Genomic DNA, 26,095 nt, shown 5'->3' with positions numbered 1-26,095 from the left:
CGGCGCAGAGTGTAAAAATGTGACGCTGATACACGATGGTTTGATCTCGTGGTTGTTTTGGCTGCCCAATTTGGGCAGTGGGCACACTCCTCCCGATTGTTATATTATGAAACGTCATAATTAATAGTTACCTTGCGATAGGACACCTGACGTAATAATTAAATGAAAAATTGTTCCAATTCCAAGCGAAGGAATGTTATATTGAATGCAACGCGCGTGTGTGTGCGTCTTAGCATTTTCTGGTTGTGTGCGTGTCTGCGGTTAAGGGGGCTGTCATGTGGTTGCAAAACCGTGGTTGCAGCAATTTATAATATTTCATTATAAAAAAGTTAAAGAGTTTTTGGCTTTTTATTTAAAATCTGATACGAAAACATTGGGCGCTCGTGTAATTCGATACCGGCTGTAATTCGATACCGGCAAATTGCTGACGTTGCGATTCGTTACTTGCGAGAGAGCAAATTCACAACGAACGAAAAACAATTAAAGAGAAAGCTACGCTGACTATTCTCGTTATCTCTTAGTAGCTTCACTTTTTTTTCATTTTTGATAATTTTCGCTCTCGCGTACAACATTATAGCATAAGGCTCGGCGCTCGGCCCAGTTTTTAGCCGAGCGCCGAGCGCCGAGCGTCAAAAAAGGAGACGCTCGGGCACGAGCTTTTGAGTTCGGGCTCGGCTCGGCACATCCCTAATATTCTATGTATTTTATTTGTGTTGTGGGTCCACTAAACCTAAATCCCAGACTCTTCTGGGGCTATGGCATACTATAAGACATAGGTATCTGTGATATCTGGACATATTTTTAGAGCCAACTAAATAGCTTTAAATGTACTGCAGTGTAAAATAAACCTTGCATTATGTGAAAACCAAGTGTACCTGGTTGAGTAATGGGCCAACTCAGGCCTAAATCTCAGCTGTACCTCACCCATATATAATAACAATTTCTGGCACTGTGGCATAGTGGTTTGGGCGCCTGACTGTAATCCAGAGGTAATGGGTTCAAGGCACTTTGTTGCTACCATTGTTGGCGTATGTGTCCTTGGGCAAGACACTTAACGGCAATTGATCCAACCCAGTGGTTACTAATGGGTTGTCTAAATTATTAGCCATACAAAAAAAATCTGGCCTGAGGTATATGAAACAGCACCCGTGTTATAACGACTGTCAATTTCCGGCCACGTGAAGATAAAGCAAGCTAGTAGTACTTAATCCATATAAAATTAACAAGTACTTGAATTAAAATTTCCAACTTTATATGAAAACCTGTAACCCGAGTCTTATTTCACCAGTAATGCATGGGGTATGAGTGATTATTACATGAAGATGAGACATCCTACAACCAAAGCAACCAACACACAACCTCAACTGAACGGACAACCAAACAAACGAATCAAATTAGATGATGATGTCATATCTATGGATATTCAATGTAAACGGTAATTGTTAAAAGCTTGTGTAGCATTCTATTTCTATGATCAAGTGTTGGAGTGTTGGAGTTGTGTTTCAGTAGTAACACATACAAAATGTTAGTGTTTTTACATATAGTAGGGTGGGACATCTTTTTATTCTATTTTTTCATCCCATTTGGTAGTAAAAAAAGAAAATTCAAATAAAAGCCGTATCCTCTCGACTCCCATAGATCGTTGTTAATTGTTTATTACACAATCAGGTTATTTAGATAATATGTGCTAAAGGTGTCTCGTCTTCCCCCACCCTACTATAATTAAAAACATTCTTGTTTCTTACCAGATGTGATTACGATTTAACAAATCAAAGTCCGAAGTCAATTTTATTGGAGTGGGCAAGAAGTAAAGGAATCAAAGAACCAGTTTACACTACAGTAAGACTTCATACAAGCCATTATGCTAATGCCTTATTTTGTTTATTTATATTTCTTGTTTGGCAGTCTTGTCGTGAATCGGATAGGAGATTTTGCTCAATTGTTAAAGTGGATGGGAGGAAGTACACAAATACATTTTGGTGAGATATTATACTGTGTATGATGCATGTATTGATGTCTGTCAACTATATAGCATTAGTTTCGTAACAGTAGTCATGGTAGTCTGGTACTAAACTTGTAAAGAAAGTAAAAGGGTTATTTATACTAATGACCCTGGGCCAACATTGTGCCTTGTAGTAGGAACTTATCTATACAGAAAGAACTTTTGCGTTAATGGGCCATTCGTCGCCTAAATCTTACGACCCATGACGTACTACGCTGCAGGACGTCATCAACATAGAATAGATTAAGAAAAAAATGCGTTTCGAGTTTAATAAAAAAAAGCCTGATCTGAAACCACCATATGGAATGTGCTACACATTACCAGTATATTAATTCCATTGTATTTTACCAGGGAAAGAAACAAGCGATTAGCTGAACCAAGGTTGTGCCATTGTTTGTTTGAGGTCGCTTGGTTTAAATGATGGAAGAAAAGAGAATATTCTAAACCACAACAACAGTTGATGCAAATCACAAAGCAATTGATTTTTACTGATTTTAATTTTTTTAATATTTAGGTTAAATAGGAAATGAAATAAATTGTTCAAGTATTTGCATTTTGTGTGTTTTTTAAAATATTATTTGGACATTTCTGGTTGCCATGTGCAAAAAGGCGATATCAAAAAATTATGAAGTATAAACGCATCACCAACGAGCTAATAAAAATATACTGTTACAAAATCTACTGCAAAATAAGCATATATATATTTTGATCTGATACAGTGCCCTATCCTTTCACAGTGCACCTTTTGCACCCATAACACAGCATCGAAGTATAGAAAAATTTAGTATGCATAAATTGACGATTTATCAGCTGAGATCTCGCATTGTCATTCGGTTTCTGTGGCCTTGTTGTTCACTAATTGCCTGGGTAGCAGATAACAGTTTGTATTCTGTCTCGTGAAGTTTTGCTCTTAGTTGGCGATTGCTTTCTTCAAGATGGTGAATTTTTTCAATTGGAATCGATGTAGGTTTTGGTCCTTGCTGGAATGATATAGTTTAATGAACATGTAATTTATAATATATAATATTGAAAAAATCAGTTTAGACAACTGGTTTGAAAATAATGTGTATAGTAGAGTAAAATGGGACACCTTTTTATTTTTTATTCTCGTCCCATTTGGTGATAAACGAAGAAAATTCAAAGAAATTTAAAAACTGTATCCTGACAACTCTCATAGACTGTTATTAATTGTTTGAAACACGATCAGGATATTTGGATATTATGTGCTAATGGTGCCCCTTCTTCCCCCATCCTACTATACTACAAAACAATCAAATGCTGCACAAATTGTGACATCAGATATTACTCATAATATTAAATTCTTAGTAAAACTTTGTGTTGAAGAATTATTTACTAAATATTTACAATAAACACAAAAGGCCAAATTTCAATACAAAACTTTAGGCACTCTGGTTTAGTGACTGTTATTTTCTACAATTAGTATTGAAAATGTGTTGATTAAAATGCTACACTAAGTAAGCATCTCACATTGTTTAAATGTTGTAAAGGTTTCACATTTTCAACTCCTGCGTCTTTACCAAACTGAAATAATTCAAATGTTAAAAACATTTTTGACTCAATGAAAATTTGGATATGTTTAAAGTACAACAGATATGATATCAATTTGCTACAGATTGGCATACACAGAAGCAAAACAAGAGCCTTTTAAGATCAGGGAACTATATGACACCAGTAGATGTGTGGTTCACTTATAGAACACCACATTCATAAAAAATCAAAAAATCTTGGTTCTAAACTCAAGCTGATATTCTTCAGCAAATACACAAGGAAATTCCTCCAAGTCAATTTAAAGTTCACTTATGAGTAGTTGGGTTTACTTGGCAAATACTCATTAAAGAAAGAGATAAATCAAGCCATTTTGTTTGGTGTTCGACAGATTTAGTTGTGCCTGGCTATTAGGGTAAAACCCAACCCATAAAAAAAAGTCTCTCACCTTCAATTTGTTAGTGAGATCGTCGCATCGTCGTCGATTCTGGGAAAGTTGAGATTTTAAGTCATGAACTTTTTCTTCATATCTCTCACATGCACTGTTGCTCTCTTCTTTCCATCTTTGTGAAACAAAAGACAATTAAATTGTGCAATCAAGGCTGAACTTCTAATACCAGAGCTAGAAGAACTTAAGTTAATTCAGAAACCATATCAAAGAAATATTGCAATTTTGTTTTATGACGTCTTTCTAAAAACAAAATAGAGGGGTGGTGTTCCAAGTTTAGGAAAAAAAAAATTGATAAAAAAAAATGACTCCTGCCCAGAATACCACCATGTATTGAAATTGAAACACATTTTTTATTACAATATATAAAAGACAACCATCACAATACCTTGCTGTTATCCTCTGTTGATCAGCGAGCATTTTATGAAGTTGTCTCATTCCTTCTCTGCTCGTCACATCGGAATTCTTCAGTTTTATTTCAAGTTGTTTCTTCTCCCGTTGAAGTGAATCTCGACTTACAGAAAATTCCTTCACCGCGTTCAGACGAGCTAACCTTGCTTCTTCTTTTAACCTCTGTTTAAACATTAAATGTTATTTTTAAAAAAATTAAAAAAGGTAATTTAAAAAATGTCATTTTTATGCTTTTTTAGTTTTTTTAATTAACCTGAACTTTGTAACTGTATTCGGAGAGAAAAATAAAAATTAAGTGCTTTGTATGTAAATAAATACATAAATGAAATATTTCTTATTTGATTTATGTTTTTCTTTGAGGTAATGAGCCAACTATGGCCTAAATCCTTTCCATGTTGTGCCTCAACGTTGGACTTACTCATGTATAACAGGACAATTGTTACTGGTATTTTGTAAGACTTTTAAAGCCACAAGTGTCAACCCTTTGTGTGTTCTCTGTTTATTGAACACTTCAAATTACTCCACAGTCAAACGTTTCAAGTAAAAAAACAATAACACCATCACTGCTGTACCTCATAGCCTGATAACACCTATGTTAGGACCACACTGTCAAGTTATTATTTATTGATAAATTATTATTTTTCAATAAAGAACTTATTTTAAATATTTTTTAAAAGTGTTTTTAATATTAAAAAAAATATATATATATACTTTGGTAAAGTGGGAACAAGTAGACCTTTACTATATATATATATATATATTATTAGTAAAAATGGTTTACTTTTTGAAGCAGTACCCTGTTTTGTGGTTCAAGATTGGATAACTGGGCATTTAGTGTCAAGATGATAATAAAAAATCAATACAGCAAGATAACACTGGGCAAACACTTCTGGTCGCCATCTAATTTAAAGATTACAAAATCTTTTGTTTTTCTGACTGAACCATTTTGACCCAAAACAGCTAGATTACAAATAATTAAATTAAATCAAAAATGAACAATAGACCATGTCTCTATTTAAATATTAACAAAAATATACATGGCTTTATGAACATTTTCTTCTAGTAATGTGGCGTAAACTGAGATAAATTAGGGCCAGGGGTTTAAGAAACTGTATTGTTGTACTTTAACTTTTCTTAAAAAAAACTTTATAACTTATTCTATTTGCTGTACTTGAGTTTTTGAAATTTATTCTATTTTTAATAAATGTAAAACACTTTTTGTACTTTTTTTGAATTTAAAAAGTGGGTTGTCTGTTGTTCTTCGACACAAAAGTATGTGGTTTATCCAATATTGCCATTATAAACCACACGTCTGGAATAACAACCATTTAGTAATAAAAAGCTTGACTTAAACAGACATCCTTGTAACTTAAATCATGCTATAACAGCGGTACAGAAACTTTGTAAAAAAATTTCCTGGTGGAGACTTGGCAATTATTTTGATATTTCAATTCCCTATATAAATCAAAGAATGCTATGGATAAAAGCAAAAACCACAACAATGAAAGATTAAATGTGGTAAGCTGTTTAATGGGATGGGTGCACTTGTTTTGCTGCAATTACCTAATCTATGTTTGGTTTAGGATTACAATCATTGCTTCATTGCGGGCCCCCGGAAACTGCTGTTTGGACCAAATTTGTTCCGCAGACCATAGTTAGGGAACGGCTGTGCAATAGCCTCAAATTACACCACATAAAATTAAAATATATTGTTTTCAGATTTATAGCAAAACATACGTTGCATAACTATGAGATATGATACATGTATATTTACCAATATAAAGCACCTGTACTGATCTGGTGCTACGAAAACGTAACCAACAAAAATGAAGTCCAACCACTAGTTATTAATATGAGATTCTACTAGAATAAGAGACTGACGATGCCATTAAGGCGAAATATATTTCTCTATTAATAAATAGTGGTTGGACTTGATTTTTGTTTGTTACGCTTTCCTAGCACCAGATCATTACTGTATTTTACTATACAAGAATCGTTCAACTATATGAACATCAGATCAGGGTCAGATTCGCGAAGTCAAAGTACCTGTACGTCTTGTTTTTGTTGATTTACAGTTTCTGTGAGATGAAGACGCTCATGTTGTGATTCCTCCATCTCGCGTTGCAACCTCCGGACTCTTTGATCCAATCCTTGATTCAATGATAAAAGTCGGAGTCGATCATCCTCCGTTTCAATCTTCGCTCGTTTAATTTCATCCTGAAGTTTCTGTTGAGGATAAAATCAAATAATCGACATCAGCAACTTTTATTATGTGCTTGAAGTTAAATTATTTAACGATTTTGTTGAATCTAATTAAAAAAGCCTTTAAACAGCTTTGGGCTTTTTTAAATAAGAAAGTTAATTCAAAATTTTTAAAGTTAAGTTAAAGAAAAAAAAATATAGAAGTTGAATATTTGTAATTTACAAAAAAACAGAAATGGGTTGATCATTTAAAAATTTGTTTTCAATGGGTAAAGTGTTTTGTTAATAAACAAAACACAACGGTTGGACTTTGTACTCGATATTCAACAGTGGATTGTTAAATTGTGGGCCATGGCTTTTCAACAAATTTTACCACAACCCCATAAATTCAAATTGAGCAAATTAAACCATAAACTTGTCACTAAGATGGAGCATAAAAACAATTGACTTAAAAACTAACTTACATGAACCCATGACATTTAATAATTTAAAATACAGAAAACACGGATTTTTTATAAATATGCATAAAATATACATTTTCAGTATTACCAGTAACACATACAAAAACAAAAATGTTTGTTCCTCTTTTCTTAATTAAAACAATAAAGGAAAAGTTACAAAAATAAGCATTAAAAACGCCCTTATGGTAAAAAGGTATTTCAAACAAATAAAAAATCTAGGTGCTTGGTACAAATAATTTGTTATTAAAACCTTTAATGATATATTGCTTAAATCAATTAATTATACTGTTTTAAGTTCAAATTTATTACTAATAATTTGGGTTTTGAATTTTTTAAATTTTCGGTTTTCAAATTTTTTAACTTTTCGGTTTCCAATTTTTTTTTTTTTTTTTAAAAACCTAGGTACAAACATAGCCCAGTGATACCTGAACAGTGATCATTGCATCATCTTTCGCTCTCTCTGCGATCAGTGTCCTCCGCTGGTACTCCTCAATCCTTCCATCTTCCCTCGTCTCCTGTCGTTGCCGTGACAACGAGTCCATCTCTTCCTCCACATCACGCTTGGCTCGCTTCGCACGGGCGACTTCGGATCGGAGGTTCGTGATTTCAAGTTCCATTGTCTGAAAAAATGTAAGCGTGAAATCATTTATTATTTAACAGACACGACACCGACAGGAAAATAGACAAGGAATTGGAATTTGTTTTCTTTGGAAAGCAAGTTGACAGGGTACATACATGATCTTGTGCCTAAATTTTTATCACACTGAAGAATCAGCGGGAAAGTTTACCGATGTATCATGTAACAGTAATGGTGTGACAGAATTATTCATGATTATGAAGATCTTCACGTGAGATTGTATCACATGACACTCACCTCAATCTCATTCATAAGTCGTTGTATTTGGGCATTTGAATGACCTTTGACCTTCTCGACCTCACGTGCGACTCTCTCACCGACCTCATGCACCAAAATCTCCATGGCTGCCGAGGAATTCTGAAGAGCTTCTTCCTTTTGTTTCTCTCTCACAATGGCGGCATCTCGTTCCAGGACCGCGTCATCCAACCTCTGAGCACTTTCCCGGATCTTTAACAAAATGATTATTTCTTCACAAATAAGGTAAAATAAAGAAAACCCTAATTTCTGAGCAATATTTCCAGAAATAATAATTTATAGGAGAAATAATAGCATGTAATGTTTCAAACATATACATTGGAATAAATTATAATATTGCCAAAAATAAACCTCACCTGCATAAGGTAGTTCATTTCTTTTGCATCCACTTCCGAGTTGGTTTTCTCCAAAGCGCGCACATGAATTTTTAATGAGTCCACTTGCGACTGCAGCTCTGTATTTGACTGGAAAAATATAGGTTAATGCATTATGTTTATGTACCAAGTTAACATGGGCCATGGCTACATTACAGAATAATTAGGTATTCTAGGATATCCTAGAATACTTTATTTCGAATCTAGAATTCCAAATCTAGAATTTCGAATCTTTTTGTATTTATAGGAAAAAATAATTTTACCCACAAAAGTCAGTTTATTGACTCTTTCATAGTAGCCTTGTTGGATCATGAGCTGTAAAATGATCAAAAATTGTACTATTGGGTAGTTTATGCGTCATGAAACGTATAACAGTCTATGAAAACACGTTGCGAAATGTTTACTCTCGAAAGTCCCACAAACACACAAAAAAATTATTTTAATTAATAAGTTTCAAAAATTGTTAATATAGTGTATGAGATGACCTCATTAAACAGAATACCAAATCCCGTAATTAGATTCGAATATAAAATGGTTTGAATCTCGGATTCAAAATTCTGTAATGTGTATCCCTAGCCATGGCACAATGCAAATAGCTGGTCTAAATAAAATTTAAAGAATTTGGGTTTGGGGGGGGGGGGGGGAATAATTTAATTTTCCGCTTAACTAGGTTGAAACTTGTTTCACACAAACCTGTAACGCTTGAGCGAACTTGCTTTCCACCTCAGCAAGCACAGTTTCTAATTGTTGATTTTCGATAAATTGGTTTTTACACTTATGCTCAAACTTTGTTTTTTCATCGTCCTAAATTGAAAAAATTGAGATTCATGAAAAAATGATATATTACGATAAACTGTTACGTTAATTTTTATCCAACATTGCCTATTATCAAGTATACCAGTTATACTAGCATCCTAACAAAGTGTAATACAATAAAAAGTAAGATAATTTTCAAATTACATCAATCAATTATATAACCCATAAACCAAAAGATCAAAAAATGAAGCTTTACATACCAGGTGTTTAATTCTCGATTTTAAAGAATCAATTTCAATCTTGGATTTCTCCCCTTTAAGTGTGGCATCTCTGACCAATTGCTTTGATTGACGTAGCTGCTCATGACAACTCTTCAGTTCGCTTGCCTGAATAAATAAGTGGTAAAAAATCAATACTCATACCATTATTCATTAGGCAATAGTTAAAAGCTCTATATCAGGGGTTCTTAAACTTTTTTCATGCTTTACACTTTTAACAAAGATGCTTATCAGATTTACCCACAATATGTAATATGGCGCTCATTTAGTAAAGTTATATTTAATGCGACAATTGCGTTAGCTTTTTAGCAACGAGTTGTTTAATGTCTAGGTAAAGTACTACAACTGGTCAATTGTCACATTTTTTCTGCCCCATCAACTGATGTGGATTTTGATTGGTAGTTCATTTACCCTCAGGCCTCTATATACATGGAATTCACCCCTAGGGGTGAATTTACCCCAGTTTAAGAAAAGCTGCTCTATATGCAATTTTGACTTAATATAAATTGAAAATTTAATTTTACCTGCTGGGTGGTGGCCACTATATACTCTTGATTTTCCTTCAGATAACCTCCAATTGTAAGTTGCATTTGAAGATTTGCATCGGTGAGTTTTTCATTCATTTCTTTCGTTTCATGAAAGATTTTTTCCCTTGCCTTCGCATGAGCTTCTTCCTTTGCCCGCTCTTGCCTCACTCTAAACATCAATATATAATATATGTATAGCAGGGTGGGGAACAGGGGACACCTTTAGCACATATTAAACAAATACCCAGATCGTGTTTTAAATAATTAACAACTTTCTGTGGGAGTCGTGAGGATAACAATTTATAATTCTTTGAATGTTCTTTGTTTACTACTAAATGGGACAAGAAAATGGAAAGAAAAGGTTTCCCATCTTCCCCCCACCCTACTATATACTACATGTACAAATTTCTTACATACGCTACTTGTAAGCAAAAACAGTAGACATATTCTCTGAAGCTTTATGACATAACAGTAACAAACTAAAAGCCTGACTCATTACTAATACTATGCATAGAAGATTATTAGATTAATACTCGTTCTATTCTGTAAGGGTGAGATCCTACAGCAGGACAACCCATAAGAGTAAGACCTTCAATTTAGGCCAATGTTAGTGTATTGCCATTACCCAGGATAGCGGTCACATCATTTATTGAGCTACTTTTAAACATAATTGTACAACTGTACATTATATATCTTTTTAACTACTTACACAAATAAAGGATTTATAAACGCTATTGACTGCGTAATAAAAAGCAATTGTTAAATGTTGGCATGCATTATGTGAACAATCTTATCTAGTACCTATCTAAATGTTTAATCGTTTCCTTGTTCATTTCGATGGCAGCATCTTTTTCCGCAGTTACCAATTCCAGTTGACTCTGCAAGTTTTTCAACAGCAGGTCATCCTGTATGGGAGAATCTGAACAAAATATGAAATATTTAAATTGTAGTTTTAGACATTTTATATAGTACTGTGGGGTAAGATGGGACACCTTTAACACATAATATCCCACTATCCTGATTTTGTTTCAACCAATTAACAACGGTCAATGGAAGTCAGAGCATATATATTTTTATAACTTTTGAATGTTCTTTGTTTACTACCAAATAGGACAAGAAAATTTAAAGTTAAAAGTTGTCCCATCTTCCACCACCCTACTATATCTTAAATAAAACCATAAAATGCAGAATAGTTTTATATTAAGTTTTCTATTTTTTAAGTTACCACAACAGATAGCCTATTGAATTGTTTATTTTGAATCATGTTATCAATTACATGATTTGTGGTAGTTTATTTATTATGAGGGTGACTAATATGTCAATCACCAGATCTTAATTGGCCGACTGCTTCTATATTTATATTACTCTCGCATGGTCTCATGTTAAGTGACAAATAACACACAAGTGTCATTGGTAAGGGCTATTATATCAAACTGGATGAATAATAACAACTAACAAAAGCACTTATTATAAATACTTAATAATAAATATATTTATATATATATAGATTAATCATGACAGGTTCCCAAACTCTTGTTAAACTGCCAAAATGTAAAACTTCCATTTGGATACAACCAAAACATATCATTTGTAATGATAATAAAATGTAAACAGTAATACAACTTTCAATATTTAATATTCAAACTTGTTTAAAAGTCATTAAAACAAGCTTTTGTGTTTAATGTTTATATGCTAACTTGGGAAAAGAAATGCTATACAAGCTTTTCCTGGACTTAAAATACCTCAGACTTTAAGGACAAAAAACCGCAGAGTCTACTAAGAAGCAGACAGCCTTCTTGACCCCATTATGGGAACCAGGAAATGCAGACAGGGTTTAAGGGGAAATTGTAAATAAAAACTTGTACAAAGTAATGTTAACTACATTAGTCTATTTTCTACCTTTATTGTTTTAGAAACATAAGACTTATATATATTTCAACTGTTTGTTGTTCCACTATGACAAAATTATAAATATACCTCACATTTAGCAGTTAAAGCAAGCTAATTATATTCATTTATAATTTATATTAACATTTAACCAAAAATCAAAATTAATAACAAATAAAAACTACAAGAAACATTAAACGATTTTTCACAGGAGTAGCATGTTATAAACAGCATAGTATGTTAAATGTTTGATTTGTTAAAACACTCTTACCCAGACCATCTGCTGCCTGAAGCTGTTGTTGCACTACTTCATTTAACTCAGCATGCAGCCTTTCATTTTCTTCAGTAATAACCTGAGATCAATGTATTATGTTCAATGAAAAACATATAAATATCAAACATATAAATATCAAACGACTGAACTATACCCTTACAACCAAAAACTTAAAAAGTTGATATTTTTGTTAAACCTCCTTTTTTTGTTTTAACTAATCGGTTGAACTACGCATGCCCCTAAACAGTATGTTGATTTAAAATGGAAACATTAAGATTTGTTAAAAATGATATCACAATACTCTATTGTGATGTCATGTACAAGGTCCGAACTATCCCAGCGTCCGAAGTATCCCCGGTCTCCCCTATTAATATAATGATTATAGAACTGAAAAAAATTAAATGCGACAAGCTAATCTCAATAATATTAACAGAACTTTGACCTCAGTTTACTACTTTTTACAGTTATTTATAAACATATTATATTAATAAGTTTAGGCTATATATTAATAATATGGGCTATATAGCCTATTGCCTATATATATATAAAAAAAAAAAATTTAAAAAGGTTTCTTTACTTTACATTAATAAAAGAGTATCCACTATTTTATTCTTAAAAATTTCGTCCACATTTTAGGAAAAATTTAAGAACTAGATTTGAAAAGCTTGTGGCTTATTTATGGACAACTGATGTTTATGCAAAAAAGCTGAACAAATCAGGGTAAAATAATTTAAAAAAGAGTGCTAAATATGTTTAAGTTTCTTGACAAAACTTTTCTCAGTATAAAGTATAACATGTAGATTGTAGAACATGGGGTAGGCAAACAGAAGTTAAGTAAACTTGCTCTTACTTCGTAAGAGTGCATGGGACTTGTTTACATACATTGTAAATTGTAATATTTATCAAGTAGGCATGATTCATACATTCCAAACAACATGTTCAGGCAGTAAACAGACTCTGTCTATCCATTGCTCATACTCTAGACAGGACATACTTAAGAGTCTAAGCTAGCATTAAATCATCAACAAATTAACCACACAGGTTTAGTTACAAACCAACTTACAGCTATTAGCTACCTCAAAATGTGAACCAACTCAGAAAATTATTTTTATAGTAATATGAAACTTAAGGCCAATTATGTTGGGTCAAAACAATTTTACATTATATTTAATGTTTGTTTTTTTACATTATTCAATTTTTACATTTATATATTTTTTAAAAGGTCTGTTTAATTTTTTATATATTACTCCATTTCATGTAGTGTTAAAGTTCCCACCTTTAACTTGTCGGCTGATTCATTATTTTGTTCAGTGATCTGTGAAAGTTGTGCCACAAGGTTGGCGAGGTGGGTCTCATATTCTTGAATTAATGGAGATAATAGAGATGGATCTGTAAGCCATGGAGCTGATAAGCCTTCATCTAATCCTGTTAGCTGTTGAACAGATTAAATGTATTTTAAACATTAAGAGTCAAAAAAAGGTTTGAAAATATTTAAAACATTAGGAAATTGAGATGATAAAACAAAGTTTGAAAATGCCATAAAAAGTAATTGGGATTGGAACATTTACACACGACATTCATGAAATGAATAAAACTTATTTATCTTGATGGGGCGGGGCAACTGTTAAATAACAAGGGTGTTCTATTTCATACACCTTGTTCCTGTTAGTGATTTACAACATAAGTAACCCCCTTTGTGGGTGATTATTCTTTTATGTAGTAGGCCTGACAATTTAACAAACCACAAACACAACATGCATGTTCCATTAACAATTTACTTATTTCGGTATGAACAAAAAACAAAATCTACACTCCAATGCTTACCAGTTGATCGGTATTTGGATTAAGAGCATCAGCGCCTTGGTATTTTGACAGTACGGCATTTAAACGGTGAACTGTTTGTCGTAGAAATACAAGCTCATTCAGAGCACTAGAATTTCTATCCGAATCTTCCATTTAAGTGTAACTGATTTTACCATTAAGTGTCTAAAAATTGTTAACTGATTTATTGTTAAATTGGAATTACAAAACAAATTTAGGATTGTTCACTTTGCAAGCGGTATACAGGTGACACAACTACAGAAACTATTGTAGCGCAATGTAGTAAGGGTACAAAAAATTAAGAAAACAAACGTGAGATCAACCTGGTTAATTAGCACCTTCCACACGATCTTGTACAAACAAGTGGTCTACATTATAGAAAACATGGCACATTACCGCATTATTGGTAGCATGCAGCATGCTGCTGTATATTATAGTTGAAACACAATTTACAGAGCATAAGTGCAATTTATGTGAAAGCTTACAAGCTTAACTCTAGGCAGGATACATGGAAAAGTTCACTATACAAGTATATGACGGAACACAGAGACATTAGATGTGCAAACCCGGTGGATTTTTATATGAACACTTCATCATCATCATAAGACTCAGAAGAAGGTGGCAGCTCATTGCCCTGTTCTGCTACTTTTTTATTTGTTTCTGAGCTAACACTGGCAGCTTTTTGTGAAACCAATGACTTGGTGGAGTCAGATTGGGACAAAGTTTTATCTCCGATAGTGAAGACCGTGTCTGTTTTCGGAGAAACTTCAAGCAATACACTTGATGTATGGTTCGTAGGTAGTGAGGCATGCTGGGCGGGTACAGCTGAAAAAGAAATCGACCCTCTGGCTGGTTGATCTTTCTTCTCCGGCATAGTAGCAGAGGAGCGGAGACTGGTGATCCTTGGATGTTGGTAACTAATGCTCCGTTGAAACATAGATTGAGAAGAGCGCCCGATTCTTCCTGTTGATGATCGTTTGCTCTGTCCTCGGACAATTGAGTCGTTCTTTCGACTTGAAGTATCCGATTTATCGCGACTTGACGAGTTCTTTTTTCGCCTCGACTTCCAGCGGAAACGATCCCGCATCGACATGCTTGCCACCTCACTGTACTTGGGAGGCGGAGGATCGGAGCAAAGAATGTTTTCGATGTTCGGCAGCGCATCGTTTCCAGTTGCAGTTGGAGTAAGAGGAACAACCTCATGAAGCTCACTGAGGTCATCGATCGCAATTGAAGTTGTTTGGTTCGTCATTTCGAAGTTGAACCCACAAACAACACAATGGGAGGATGATCGGCAGAAGAGGCACAAACAACAGATGGTCATGCAGAACATCATCGCTACAATCATGGCGATTAAGATGTAGTCTGAAGTTGTACCAGCGACTCCTTCTCCCGAGTCTGCATTTTCATCTAGACCGTTATTTGGTATAATATCATTGTTAATGTTATTTTTACCGTTCATATAGTTTTCATCAAAGGTTTTCATGCTTTGGCTCAAGTAATGCTAATGTACTCTGCTATTTAAATATTTAACATGGATTGAACATAAACCCTTCCAATATGACAGCATGCGCAAAAATATCGCAGTTACTACACAGTATTTTAGTAATAATATAGGTTAAATTATATAGCTACGCCAACCAATTATACATAACTGCACAGTAAACACAATAATACAAGAACTACGGAAAATATCACTTAAAATGTCCAATAATTAGTTCCAAATTATATAAATTTCCACGAATCCATGAAGCTCCTGCCAACCTAAACAGAAACTCTCTTTTATGAGGAACAAAAGGTTTAAACAAAAAAATCAAAAACGTTAGTTGTTTAGCGCAGGTTTAGCGTACTAAAAGTTACATCTCACGGTCATTTTTCTCTCCTTTTAGGAATCGCCGCGTTCTTTTCTCTAATAAGGCGAAGGAAAAAGGGAAAACGATAAGATAAGAAAAAGTCAATACGGCAGGTCGTGTGTGATGGGATAAAGTCAAAGTTCGTGATCTGTTACCAATGATCGAAGATAAAGTAATATTAAGAATAAAATTTCCTTTTAAATGTTTTATATTTATAAACAAAGCATACTTTCTCAATTGATTCTTTGCCACGTGTTGCTATGCTTGCAAAAATACAAACAAATTTGTTCGTTTGTTTTTACTTGTGTGAAATCAACCGAAACAATCTTTGACTTTCTTTAAACATATGACGTACTTTAAAGGGGACACAAACGTATTAATTTTGAAAACATTTCTACAAATTTACATAGCACAATACATTTTACATAATTATAAGTCAACGTAATCAGAAATATAGTAAGTGTTATTTACCAAATCTAAGTTTATTTTGTATTATACTTCTGCTTGGCCACTGACCACTTTAAAACACCATCAAAGAATGTCATTTTTACCCTAACGTTCGCTTACGACGGTTGAGTGGTCGTTAGTTGCGCGAAAATCGAGTGGATGGGAATCAGCGTGTGTATGTTTATTACTGGCTGTGGATCGTTCAATAGCAGTTGCCAATAAAGTTTACAAAAAAAGCTTTTGTTTTAAGTAAAATGTTTAGATACTAAAGTCAAATCATCCATACATTACACAGATATGGATATGGAAAAAATTCTCGACCAGTTGTTGATGCCACCACCATCATTTTCAAATGACTCTTTGCGGGTAAGAATTTCATATTTTTGGCGATTTCTGCTTATGCAATTATATTTCAGTCAGTAGTATGGCAGGTGCACAGGCGATATTTTTTACCACACATACCAATTAATTGAGAATGAACCAAATGTATATATATATCAAATTAACTAGGCTTTCCTAATGGGGCTTGCAATTGTATGTGGTATGTGCCATGCTATGCACATTGATTTTTAATGATTGCCTGCAAGCTGCACAGAAAATATAACTGTCATGCACCCGCGAGATCTCGTCCGGAGCATATTCTGTAGACTGGCATGTTTGCAATGATTATTTTTTTACAGAATGGTAGCACTACGAGTTTAGATCGAAGCAATAACTCATCAAGCAGCAACAGCAGTTGGCTCTCTGAGTCCTCGTGTGGTTGTCACTCACCGCGATCACCAATTCAAAGATCATCAAATATTATTTTTCACAGAAAACCCATTCTTCCACCAATGGTAAACCTTAACCTATAATGTATTACATTTTTTGTTTTTTTTACTATGGTGTCCAGTTCATGGAAAGAATGTTCATTAGTAAACCTACTGAAAAGTGCGTTACTTCAACATTAATGTTAAATTTAGTGTTAAAGTGAATGAAGTTTTTCATAAGGCAGGATGGTACTTCGCTCGAAATTGGCCAATCTGTCTAATTCATAAGACTGATTTTATATTGGGCCACTTTATCAATACATATCAGACAACCCTGTATAAACAGTTCCCATGCTCAGTGTCATGACTTGTGTCCTATGTTTTGACAGGTTTGTTGCGCCTCTAAAGTTGAAATGCAAGTTTATCGGAACAAGGCGTTGGAAAAAGAACGCAGACGTCGTCAAAGATGCACCAACAACCTTATCTCGAAAGTAGAAGCAATTCTATCAAGTGTGGAGGTACCAACATAGTGTTCAATCTATCTATCAATAGCTATCATAACACTGTTTGACTGTTGGTAATGCAACAAGTCTAAACAACTTACCTTATTGAGAAAAGATTTGGAAAATTCAATTGCTTGTTGGCCAATGTAGATTGAACCTTATAAAACATTTTTTAGTGCATTTGAGTAGGCTATGTAGTATGTATCCTAACATAATAAGTTATGTGTTGTGCAAAATCTAAACAAATAGAAAAGCGTCAAGTTCCATAAATTAATAATTAAATATTGTCACCACAGACTGATAGTGGACCTTCAAGTCAGGAGAGTTCACCAAAAATTCCCCTTGCTTCAAGCACTTTATGTCCGACCACTGGACCAATAAACATACAGGAAGAACCAGATGAAGTAACCAAGTCGCTGCAAGATACCAATGAAACAACAGGTTTTATGGATTTTTTAATAAATCTTTCTTAAATAGTTTATGGATTTGTGCTACGAAAACTGAAACAGACAAAAATCATGTCCAACCAAATTTTTCATTTTTATGAGCACCAGATTAGGGTTGGAATCGCTAAATTTAATACAGCTAAACGGTCTAAGTTTTGTTATTTCAATATTATCAAATCCTACAAATTTAATGACTGTAGATTTTATTATCCTTGTTAAAAATAAAATATTGTTAAAAATTTTTATATTTTAATCTTAAACTTTTTAACTATGTGTGTTTTGAGGTAACATGCCAACTCTGGCATGGGTCCTATAGAACCTGTAATATATAGTTAAGTATATAAATAGAATTTGTAATAGCTAATAGGTCTAAATTAAATTATTAATAATTAGATAACCATATTTTTATCTTTAGAAACAGAGAGAGCTACACAAGTGTCTTCCTCCGATTCGGAAACTGCAAAATCTTCAGAAACCTCTGATTCTTCCAGTGAGGAAGAAAACAGTTTCCAGGAAAATGCGTACCGGAAGAGCCTCCAAAATCTTCTTCAAAAATCTTTAACTCTTGATGCTTCACTCAATAATTCAACTGCAACCAAACCTGAAATTAAACCCTTGCAAGGTTGGTAATACTGCATTGATTTAAGGTTCTTATTTACAAGTTTAATTGATAATAAACTAAGGTTTTATGCTGAAATTTAAACACTGTATAACAATTTGGGGCAAACAGTTTTTTAACAATTAAAAAGTTGATAAAGTTTAATTTAAAAAAAATTTGGTAGTTTATTATTTACCTATAGAGGCGGTTATATTGTGAGTATGTATACGAAGAAGAAACATACAGTGTGTTTATATAAGTTTGAACATATCTTTGCAGCTGCTGGTTCTTCCACTCCATCCTCATCAAGTGGGAATACTTGGGCTGAAAACACACAAGCCACTGTAGTTCTCAACCATAATCCTCCCGCATCAGTTGATCATCATTCGAACACAGATGATGAGGAGAGCCTAACATCCGGAGACTTGAGTGTGATGAACAGCACAGCAAGTCATTTCGTGGACTCTGTATTGGATGCGGTAAGGAGCGAGTTAGGAGCCTTTGCAAGCATGAGGAGTCTTCCGAGTAAGAAATCTTCTCCAGAGGAAGAAAGCTCCTCTTCACCAGAACCAAGGACTCCTAAAAAAACAATTGAAGCAGTCTCTACAAGTACAGATACCTCTCCATGCAAAGCAACGGAACATATTAACAAAGCTTTAAAAATAATGAACAATGAACTGGCATGCAATAAGAACGACTCTTCACCAAATTCTCAACTTTTAAAGTCTGTGGAAAATTCTGAACTTCTCACTTTATCATCACTGCAAGGGGATAGTTCAGAGGTATCTCCTGCTGCTTGTGATGTCACAATGTCAACTGTGACTCCAGAAACAAAGGAATTAATGGCTTCATATAAGAATGCACTGGAAGCAGAGGAGGTTAGTTATATAAATATAAATTGTGAAGTATATATATATACATTTTTACTCTAATGTATCAGTTACTAGTTGTAAACGGGTCCCTAATAAAACTACAGGTTGCACACGGTTGCAAATGCTTGCAGATATTTTGGTTATTTCGATAACTCAAAAACCATTCAAGGTATCGGACCAAAAGTTGGTTTGTTATACTCGTATAGTCATTTGACATCTGTTGAACGTGACCGTCTAGCATTTCTGTTTAAAATAATCAAAATATCTGCAACCATTTGCAACCGCGCGCAACCTGTAGTTTTATTAGGGAACTGTTGTAAATCCCCAAAAATGTAAACTGTTTGTATTCGAAAACCTATTCATTTTGTTTCAGAAATCTGAGGAAACTGCAGAAAATACAACAGGTAATATTAACAATTATGATGTAAAATGTAACATTGAAAATATTTGAAACTATGTATTTTGAATTTAGGAATTCGTATGTCTTTGTAAGGTATGCATTCATTCATTTAATATTTATAACATTATCTCTGTCTTTTTAGATGAAGTTGTGAATAAATCAAGTCAATCAACGGACTCAGCTGCATATTCACAAACATTAAGCAAAGGTTTGTAATCTATTACTCTTTAAACTTTAAATATTTTACAAATTGGAGGACGACCTAAATAAACTAAAAATTTGATATTGAAATAAATTACCATTAAAGCTGTTTTAGAATTAGTATATATACATTAATAGTTTATTTTATTTATTTTTTTATTTTCAGCTTCTTCAACTTTGTCATCTCACGATGAGACAAGAGGACATCGTGTGAGGTCCGGCTCCTACTCCCTGGATGCTCCATCTCCATTCCTCATCAATACAAAGAACATCCACTCGTGAGTATCGGATGCAACAGTTGTGCATGAACAACAGTTCATGATGTTTCATTTTTTGCTCTTTTATGAAATATCTTAAGAGCTATGGGCGCAACTAGGGTATTTTTGCTGTCATGACAGAACCCGCTCTCAAGTATTTTAGATTTATCTGCCACTCCATAAAATGAATCTTGATCAGAATATATTCGATTGATGCGGATGATGAGATTGGATCAGAGACGACAGAAGGAAGTGTTTATTGTCGAGATGTGAAGAGGAGGTTGGAGATGCCGTCTGACTCCGAGGAAAGTCATGCATCAATGAGTCGGAGCTGCAACAAGAGATCCACTACGACATCGAAAGGTTTGTTGTGTTTTTAGAATATGACAGCGGTTCTCAAACTGTGGGTTGAGTTGTAAATTGTCAAAGGAGTATTTTGAGTTGTAAATTGTCAAAGGAGTATGGAGTAAGTTATATTTGTACAAACCAGAATGTTGTGCTATTGGTGGATTCAACAGCAGTTCTCAAAGTGTGTGTCGCAACAACCTGGTGTATTGTTTTTAATGTTTTACTTGTTCAAACCGTTTTAAAATTTTCTGCCATAGCTGGAATTGAAAAAAACAATCACAGTTAAACAGTAATTTCACTATTTTTTTAATATTGAATGAAAAATTTGATGAAGCCTTATTATGTGACCACATGTTTCGTTTTCACAGATGGAACAAAAGTAAACGAATATTGTAAAATGCTTGAAAAGCAACATCAAGATGAATTGAAAGCTCTGCAAGAACAGCATGAACTACAACTTAATCTACTACAGAAGGTATATATTTTACAATATTTTATAGAAAAAAAATGATGAAAAATTTTTTCCTTTTAAAATTGTACCTACCTTGTTTATTTCCACAACTTTCTGGATTTTTTTTGCAAATTGCTTGCTAATATATGCAAACAGGTTAAGGTAAAAGTATTGAAACTGAATTTTTCAACAAAAAGTCATATTACTGAATTTTTTTAATTAAAAGTCTTATAACTAAATTTTTCAACTAACAGTCTTATAACTGATTATTTTTAAACTAGGAATTGTTGAAAAGTCAGCCACACCTGGCTGTTTCTGTTAAATCTATTACAAAGATGAACTTGCATGACCTTGATGTGGTCACCAAACCGGTTCCGACTGGTCAAAACTTGAATAAGGTTTGTTTTGATTACAATTAGTTATTTTACAGTGGTTTACCTGTTGAACTGTAATGGAACATTTTTTGTGTTTAAGCTTTAAATTATGTTGCATACATTAGGCAATAGTAGTGTGTATGTATATTTCGATATTAAGTTGTCATTCAAATTTTCCTTAACCTTTTTAGTTGTATCATACTGCTAGTTTGGGTTAAGTTATGTCAGGATTTAGTAACCATTTTTAACCTGTTCTCTTCTGTTTGAACCATGGCGCCCTCTATATTCGTCATATAACTCATCAAAACTGTCTACAATTCGTACAAGCGCTGCAAAACCATCCACCTCCAGTTTCGAGAGAGGCGCCGACGGTGTCCAGGCCTGTTATAGAGGGCGCCATGGTTTGAACCCCACCTTGCTTTAATGACTGTCATTTTGTTTTAATTCTAATTCATTCAATGTTTTGAGTTATATTACTTTTGTTACGTAAGCAAAGATATAAATACATTACTGTTTTGTAATTTGATGTTCCAACATACAACCAACATACGAGTGTATTTTCATTTTTTTAGCAGTAAAATACACCACTTACTTTTTAACACAGGTCTTAGGAAAGCTACATAATACATTCAGTGTGTACATTAATGTTTTGTAATTTTTGAACCATACATAGTGTATTGTCACTACTCATTTCATATGCTGCGTTAGCAGTTAAAAAAAACAATACACTCTTTTTTTAGTTAAATACACCACTTATTCATTTAACACAGGTGTCCGAAAAACTACATAATTCTTTCAGTGTGGACATTAATGTTTTCTAATTAAATTTTTGTACCATACATAGTGTATTGTCATTTCATATGACACGTTAGCAGTTAAAAAAACCACACACTTTTTTAACACAGGTTTTAGAAAAGCTACAGCCAAGCTTTTGTAAGTTAAGTGCGTTGATTAAAGGTCATCTTACAAGGAGGTTGTTACGTTCGCGACCTGCACAAGATATCATGCAAACTATAAGGGTTCGTTATTTCATGCATTAATCATGAAGTATAAACTTAAATTGAACGATATGTGTTCTTAAGTATAATGTTGCATTTTAATCTGTCGTTTGTATATTTTAATAAAAAAAATTGTCAAATAAAAAATGATATTGTGCGATAAATAATACTCAATAAGGTCTAACAAAATTAATATTTTACAAAAAAAAACTGAAAAACATGATTGAATTTCAAAAACATTGTATTGGAAATTATTTGTCATAATTTTATACGTAAATTTAACTCACATATTCTAATTTGTTTACTTACAAAAAATTAAAAGTTTGAAAAATATATAATCTCTGTATAATGTGTTTGAAAAATAGTTTAAAAAATGTTTAAATACCTATGTATTAAACAGGACACAAGTCGAACAATCTTATCAATCAAAAGTGATGAAGTTTCAAACTTAGCAAATTCAAACGGGAGCAACGAGAGTTCAAAACAAGATGAAACTTTTCTTGATCGACTTTTCCTGCAGGTTCAAACACATACAATGTTATATCACAATTTTAAAAATAATTAAAAAATAAAGTTATATATATATATATATAACAATTTTTAAAATATATTTTTCTATGTAACAGTACTTTTAAAATATATTCCAAAAGTGGGTTATGGGATTTTGTTTATTAAGCTAACAATGGATCAAAAACCTTTGGGCTATTTTTAAAAGTTAAATCCTGTATATAATATGGTCAGAAAAACTTGTGTTAGAAACTGGAAAATATGGTTGAGGTATGATAAATATTTAACTTAACAAAACCATGCGATTGACTCTCAAAAACACAACGGTTTACGCAAAACATAAAGATCTTGAAAATATAAAACAGTAAAGTACCTTACGAACACATCATTACAATAGTTATACCATATTTGTATACTGGTACTGCAGTGCAAGTACAACAATTTTTAGCTAATAACGTAAGGATTGGCCAGGAACGAATTATTAAACAACAAATATTGACATTTTTTAGCTACAAGCGGCAATGTACGAACTGCATGAATTGTTTTTCGAAACTTCAGTTCAGGAAAGAATGGAAATTATTTCCCAATCAAGAATCATTCAACTTAAACCAAAGGTAGGTTGAACCATAAGCCCATAAACACCCAATAAGTACAAATTTAGATAAATATAACGTGCACTACAGCATAAAACTGCACTTCATGGTAAATTCTTAAGCATGGTTTAGTGCAATTTATATTTGTCAGTGTGCATTTTGATATATTTGTAAAATTTTAGCTATTTTAGTGCAATTTATATTTGCCTAAATTTTACAAACGCTATTTGAGTGAGGTCCTACAGCAAAGCACACAATAGGACCTTGAATTTAAGCCAGAATTGGACCATTAGTGTAATAATTCAGTGTTCAATGCTCAAAAATAATATATTAACTATGGAACTTCACTTATATAGGAAATCTGTCTATTTGTATAAGAAATATTTTAGAAAGTAGGTCAAATGTAAGTCAACCACATTTAAATTACTTACGTTTATAATCATGTCTTGATAATTTTATTTCCAGCCTTGCATGTTGGGTAGAAGCAACCCCCCAAAACTATCCGCTGCTACCATCAAATCTATGCAAAGGAAAAAGCAGGAAAAGTAAGTCAAAATTTTAGTATTATCAGTTGCAATATATTATTATAGTAATAATATATTGCAGTTATTCGGATGTTTCATTTTCAATAATATCCTATTTTCATCAATATAAAATAATCACCCACAAAGTCACATAAGCTAACACGAGGTGTATGAACACCAGTGTTATAACAACTGTCGTTTTCTGGCCACGCGAGGATAAAGTAAGTTACATTCATTCATTCATTCATTCATTCATACTTTTTTCTATATATTTCAGAATAGACACAAAAGGAAAAGCCGCTCCAAAAGAGGTAAACATGGTGTGACGTTAATATTAAGATTTAAGGCCCACTGTGTTGACTATAATTGTTCACATATAAACATATAACTGTTATATGTGGTAAAAATTACATATGCTGTTCTTTTCTAATGTCCGTAACCTAATTTTCTACATATGTTTAGATAAAAAGCAAAATATCTCACATTTGGAAAGCTAGCAGCAACAAAGTAAACAAACAAAAATCACCACAAGGTCACTTGAAAAAGCCCCAAGTGAACAAAGAACATGCACGAGCTGCACAAAGTCGCCCATATTCGCACCATGGTCTATCCAATGGACTGACACCTACAGTGCGATAATTGCAGTTTACTGTATTGTGTGTTCCAGTTTTCTATTTCTTCACATTAGTGTAGTGTTAGTAACCCTTGATATTTTGATGTTTTTGTTTAAGTGTTTTGAGTGTGTTTATTTATATGAAGTGCTCATAAAGAATTGCCATTTAGTTTGCATTGGTTTGGTTCACATAATCTTACTGAAAACTTTTGGGGATCAAATCAATGCAATGTAAATGGCAACCTAGTTAGCCTGTGTTAAGATATCAGCTAGGTTCAGATGTGCTAATCCATCCTCAAAATATCAATCATTAAATTTGCTGCTATCGTCAAACAAATAGCGTACTTTAAACTTGAAGTACTTTTGCTGCTATGTGAGCCGTATTTTGGACATGTTTTTTGCGTAGTACTTATGCTGCTATCTAAGCCTTACTTTGGACATGTTTTTTTTGCGTATTCTAAGTTAGCATTTCGTTGTGCGTAAATTGTAGTGTTAGAGTCTATACGCAAATAAAGTTTTGATTTTTGAACGCTTGTGCGACTACAAAGATACTTTTGCATTAAACAGCTTTTGTTCTTCGGTTTGTCACATTGCTCATTAAAAAAAATATTCCAAAAAATCAAATCCTAGCATTTTACCTAAAAACATTATGTGTGCGAGAGAATTAAAGCATTCATAGCAAAAAATGTATGAAAAAGACAAACATAAATTATTTTCGTGATAAACATAAAATATTCGTAAAAGACTTAAGAATATTTGTTGTGACGACCGTAAATGCACACAAAGTATATTACTTGTTAACATAACTTTTAGACGTTAGAGATTAACTGTTCCATAAATATTCGTAAAAAAATTCACACTGTTTATCAATTTAACAATAAGGTAGCTGTAAGTTTTAGGAGATTAAAAATGGTTGTGAACAAAAAACGTCCTGACTTGGGCAATAAAAACACAAGATATTGCATATTTTATGGTTTTTCTTTTATTTTTGTAAATTTTTATTTGTCGATTTTATATTTTGAACTTTTTCAATATTTTTTTAAACATACAGCATTGTAGCAAAGAAACAAAAAAGCAAGGATATGATGTGGGCAGCAAGAAAGAAATGATGCAAGTACAAGCATCAAAAATACAACCTACCAGTCTCCAAAACGCCCGTTTGCATCCAATCACCAGATTTTTTATCAACTTTTCAGAAAAACAGGGTATTTTTTTAAATCATAAATCCTATAGTAAGAAATATGTACAAAAATACAGGCAATTGGATGGTAGCACGTACATGAAAATCAGTACAAGGCACCAATACAATCAAAATCACTTTATGTACACTCTCATTTGCATTGCTTGCAAATTCTTACAATCTGGGTTTGAACTCTACCCACAGCAAATGGTGCTGGAGGAAAAAGACCTTTTTCCAGATTGAATATAAACTTAATGGAGAAGCAATGTTTTGTGTAGTTAGCGTCCCAATCCTGGTTGAACATGCACGGTGCGCGAAACAGTGATAAAACGTTAAAAACTG

General features: G+C 33.1%; 4 protein-coding genes across 6 annotated transcripts in view; 2 read left to right on the top strand and 2 right to left on the bottom strand.

The window, feature by feature from the left end:
* The window catches only part of LOC100176105 (tRNA-dihydrouridine(20) synthase [NAD(P)+]-like), a 4,741-nt gene extending 2,186 nt beyond the window's left edge, over nucleotides 1-2,555 (top strand). The window contains exons 5-8 of the mRNA XM_009859716.3: nucleotides 1,289-1,435; nucleotides 1,749-1,839; nucleotides 1,906-1,979; nucleotides 2,354-2,555. Coding sequence (XP_009858018.1) covers nucleotides 1,289-1,435; nucleotides 1,749-1,839; nucleotides 1,906-1,979; nucleotides 2,354-2,423 — 382 coding nt within the window. The 3' untranslated portion in view covers nucleotides 2,424-2,555. The remainder of the gene's footprint in view (nucleotides 1-1,288; nucleotides 1,436-1,748; nucleotides 1,840-1,905; nucleotides 1,980-2,353) is intronic.
* Nucleotides 2,327-14,024, bottom strand: LOC100177688 (sodium channel and clathrin linker 1). Of its 2 annotated transcripts, XM_009859717.3 has the most exons (15): nucleotides 13,843-14,024; nucleotides 13,295-13,450; nucleotides 12,016-12,097; nucleotides 10,659-10,776; nucleotides 9,855-10,026; nucleotides 9,313-9,438; nucleotides 8,990-9,100; nucleotides 8,279-8,386; nucleotides 7,905-8,114; nucleotides 7,456-7,650; nucleotides 6,414-6,593; nucleotides 4,345-4,529; nucleotides 3,957-4,071; nucleotides 3,491-3,544; nucleotides 2,588-2,982 (listed from the first exon to the last, which is right to left on the bottom strand). In XM_009859717.3, the coding sequence occupies exons 1-15, from the start codon at nucleotides 13,972-13,974 to the stop codon at nucleotides 2,809-2,811; spliced, it is 2,118 nt and encodes a 705-aa protein (XP_009858019.1). In that variant the 5' UTR covers nucleotides 13,975-14,024; the 3' UTR covers nucleotides 2,588-2,808. The 2 variants fall into 2 exon arrangements, with proteins under 2 accessions (XP_002120569.1, XP_009858019.1); XM_002120533.2 differs by lacking the exon at nucleotides 3,491-3,544 and having other exon boundaries at nucleotides 2,327-2,982.
* Nucleotides 14,006-15,411, bottom strand: LOC100175365. Its single transcript, XM_004225787.4, has one exon. It carries the CDS (start codon nucleotides 15,323-15,325, stop codon nucleotides 14,417-14,419), a length of 909 nt encoding a protein of 302 aa, XP_004225835.1. The 5' UTR covers nucleotides 15,326-15,411; the 3' UTR covers nucleotides 14,006-14,416.
* Nucleotides 15,412-16,249: 838 nt separating this feature from the next.
* LOC100185558 (dentin sialophosphoprotein-like) lies at nucleotides 16,250-25,102 on the top strand. Of its 2 annotated transcripts, none has more exons than XM_026833896.1 (18): nucleotides 16,250-16,505; nucleotides 16,820-16,975; nucleotides 17,278-17,406; nucleotides 17,688-17,832; nucleotides 18,253-18,459; nucleotides 18,715-19,313; nucleotides 19,681-19,711; nucleotides 19,856-19,915; nucleotides 20,075-20,186; nucleotides 20,365-20,528; nucleotides 20,882-20,988; nucleotides 21,246-21,362; nucleotides 22,244-22,357; nucleotides 22,737-22,856; nucleotides 23,353-23,457; nucleotides 23,902-23,981; nucleotides 24,238-24,271; nucleotides 24,423-25,102. In XM_026833896.1, exons 1-18 carry the CDS (start codon nucleotides 16,437-16,439, stop codon nucleotides 24,597-24,599), a joined length of 2,526 nt encoding a protein of 841 aa, XP_026689697.1. In that variant the 5' UTR covers nucleotides 16,250-16,436; the 3' UTR covers nucleotides 24,600-25,102. The 2 variants fall into 2 exon arrangements, with proteins under 2 accessions (XP_026689697.1, XP_002121364.1); XM_002121328.5 differs by having other exon boundaries at nucleotides 19,850-19,915.
* Nucleotides 25,103-26,095: the final 993 nt, after the last annotated feature.

This window comes from Ciona intestinalis, chromosome 3 (assembly GCF_000224145.3).
Source record: "Ciona intestinalis chromosome 3, KH, whole genome shotgun sequence".
NCBI lineage: Eukaryota > Metazoa > Chordata > Ascidiacea > Phlebobranchia > Cionidae > Ciona > Ciona intestinalis.
The sequence above is the reverse complement of the archived record's forward strand: the minus strand, read 5'-3'. Positions and strand labels throughout refer to the sequence as shown.

Excerpts from the sequence above, each read along its gene's own strand:
- LOC100175365 (XM_004225787.4), bottom strand. The coding sequence starts at position 15,325 with ATGAAAACCTTTGATGAAAACTATATGAACGGTAAAAATAACATTAAC.
- LOC100185558 (XM_002121328.5), top strand. The coding sequence starts at position 16,437 with ATGGATATGGAAAAAATTCTCGACCAGTTGTTGATGCCACCACCATCA. Across the intron at positions 19,712-19,849 it reads AACTGCAGAAAATACAACAG|ATGAAGTTGTGAATAAATCA; the intron begins GTAATATTAACA and ends CTGTCTTTTTAG. Across the intron at positions 22,857-23,352 it reads TTGATCGACTTTTCCTGCAG|CTACAAGCGGCAATGTACGA; the intron begins GTTCAAACACAT and ends GACATTTTTTAG.
- LOC100177688 (XM_009859717.3), bottom strand. The coding sequence starts at position 13,974 with ATGGAAGATTCGGATAGAAATTCTAGTGCTCTGAATGAGCTTGTATTT. Across the intron at positions 4,072-4,344 it reads CAACAGAGGATAACAGCAAG|ATGGAAAGAAGAGAGCAACA; the intron begins GTATTGTGATGG and ends TGTTTCACAAAG. Across the intron at positions 3,545-3,956 it reads ATCTCACTAACAAATTGAAG|TTTGGTAAAGACGCAGGAGT; the intron begins GTGAGAGACTTT and ends GAATTATTTCAG.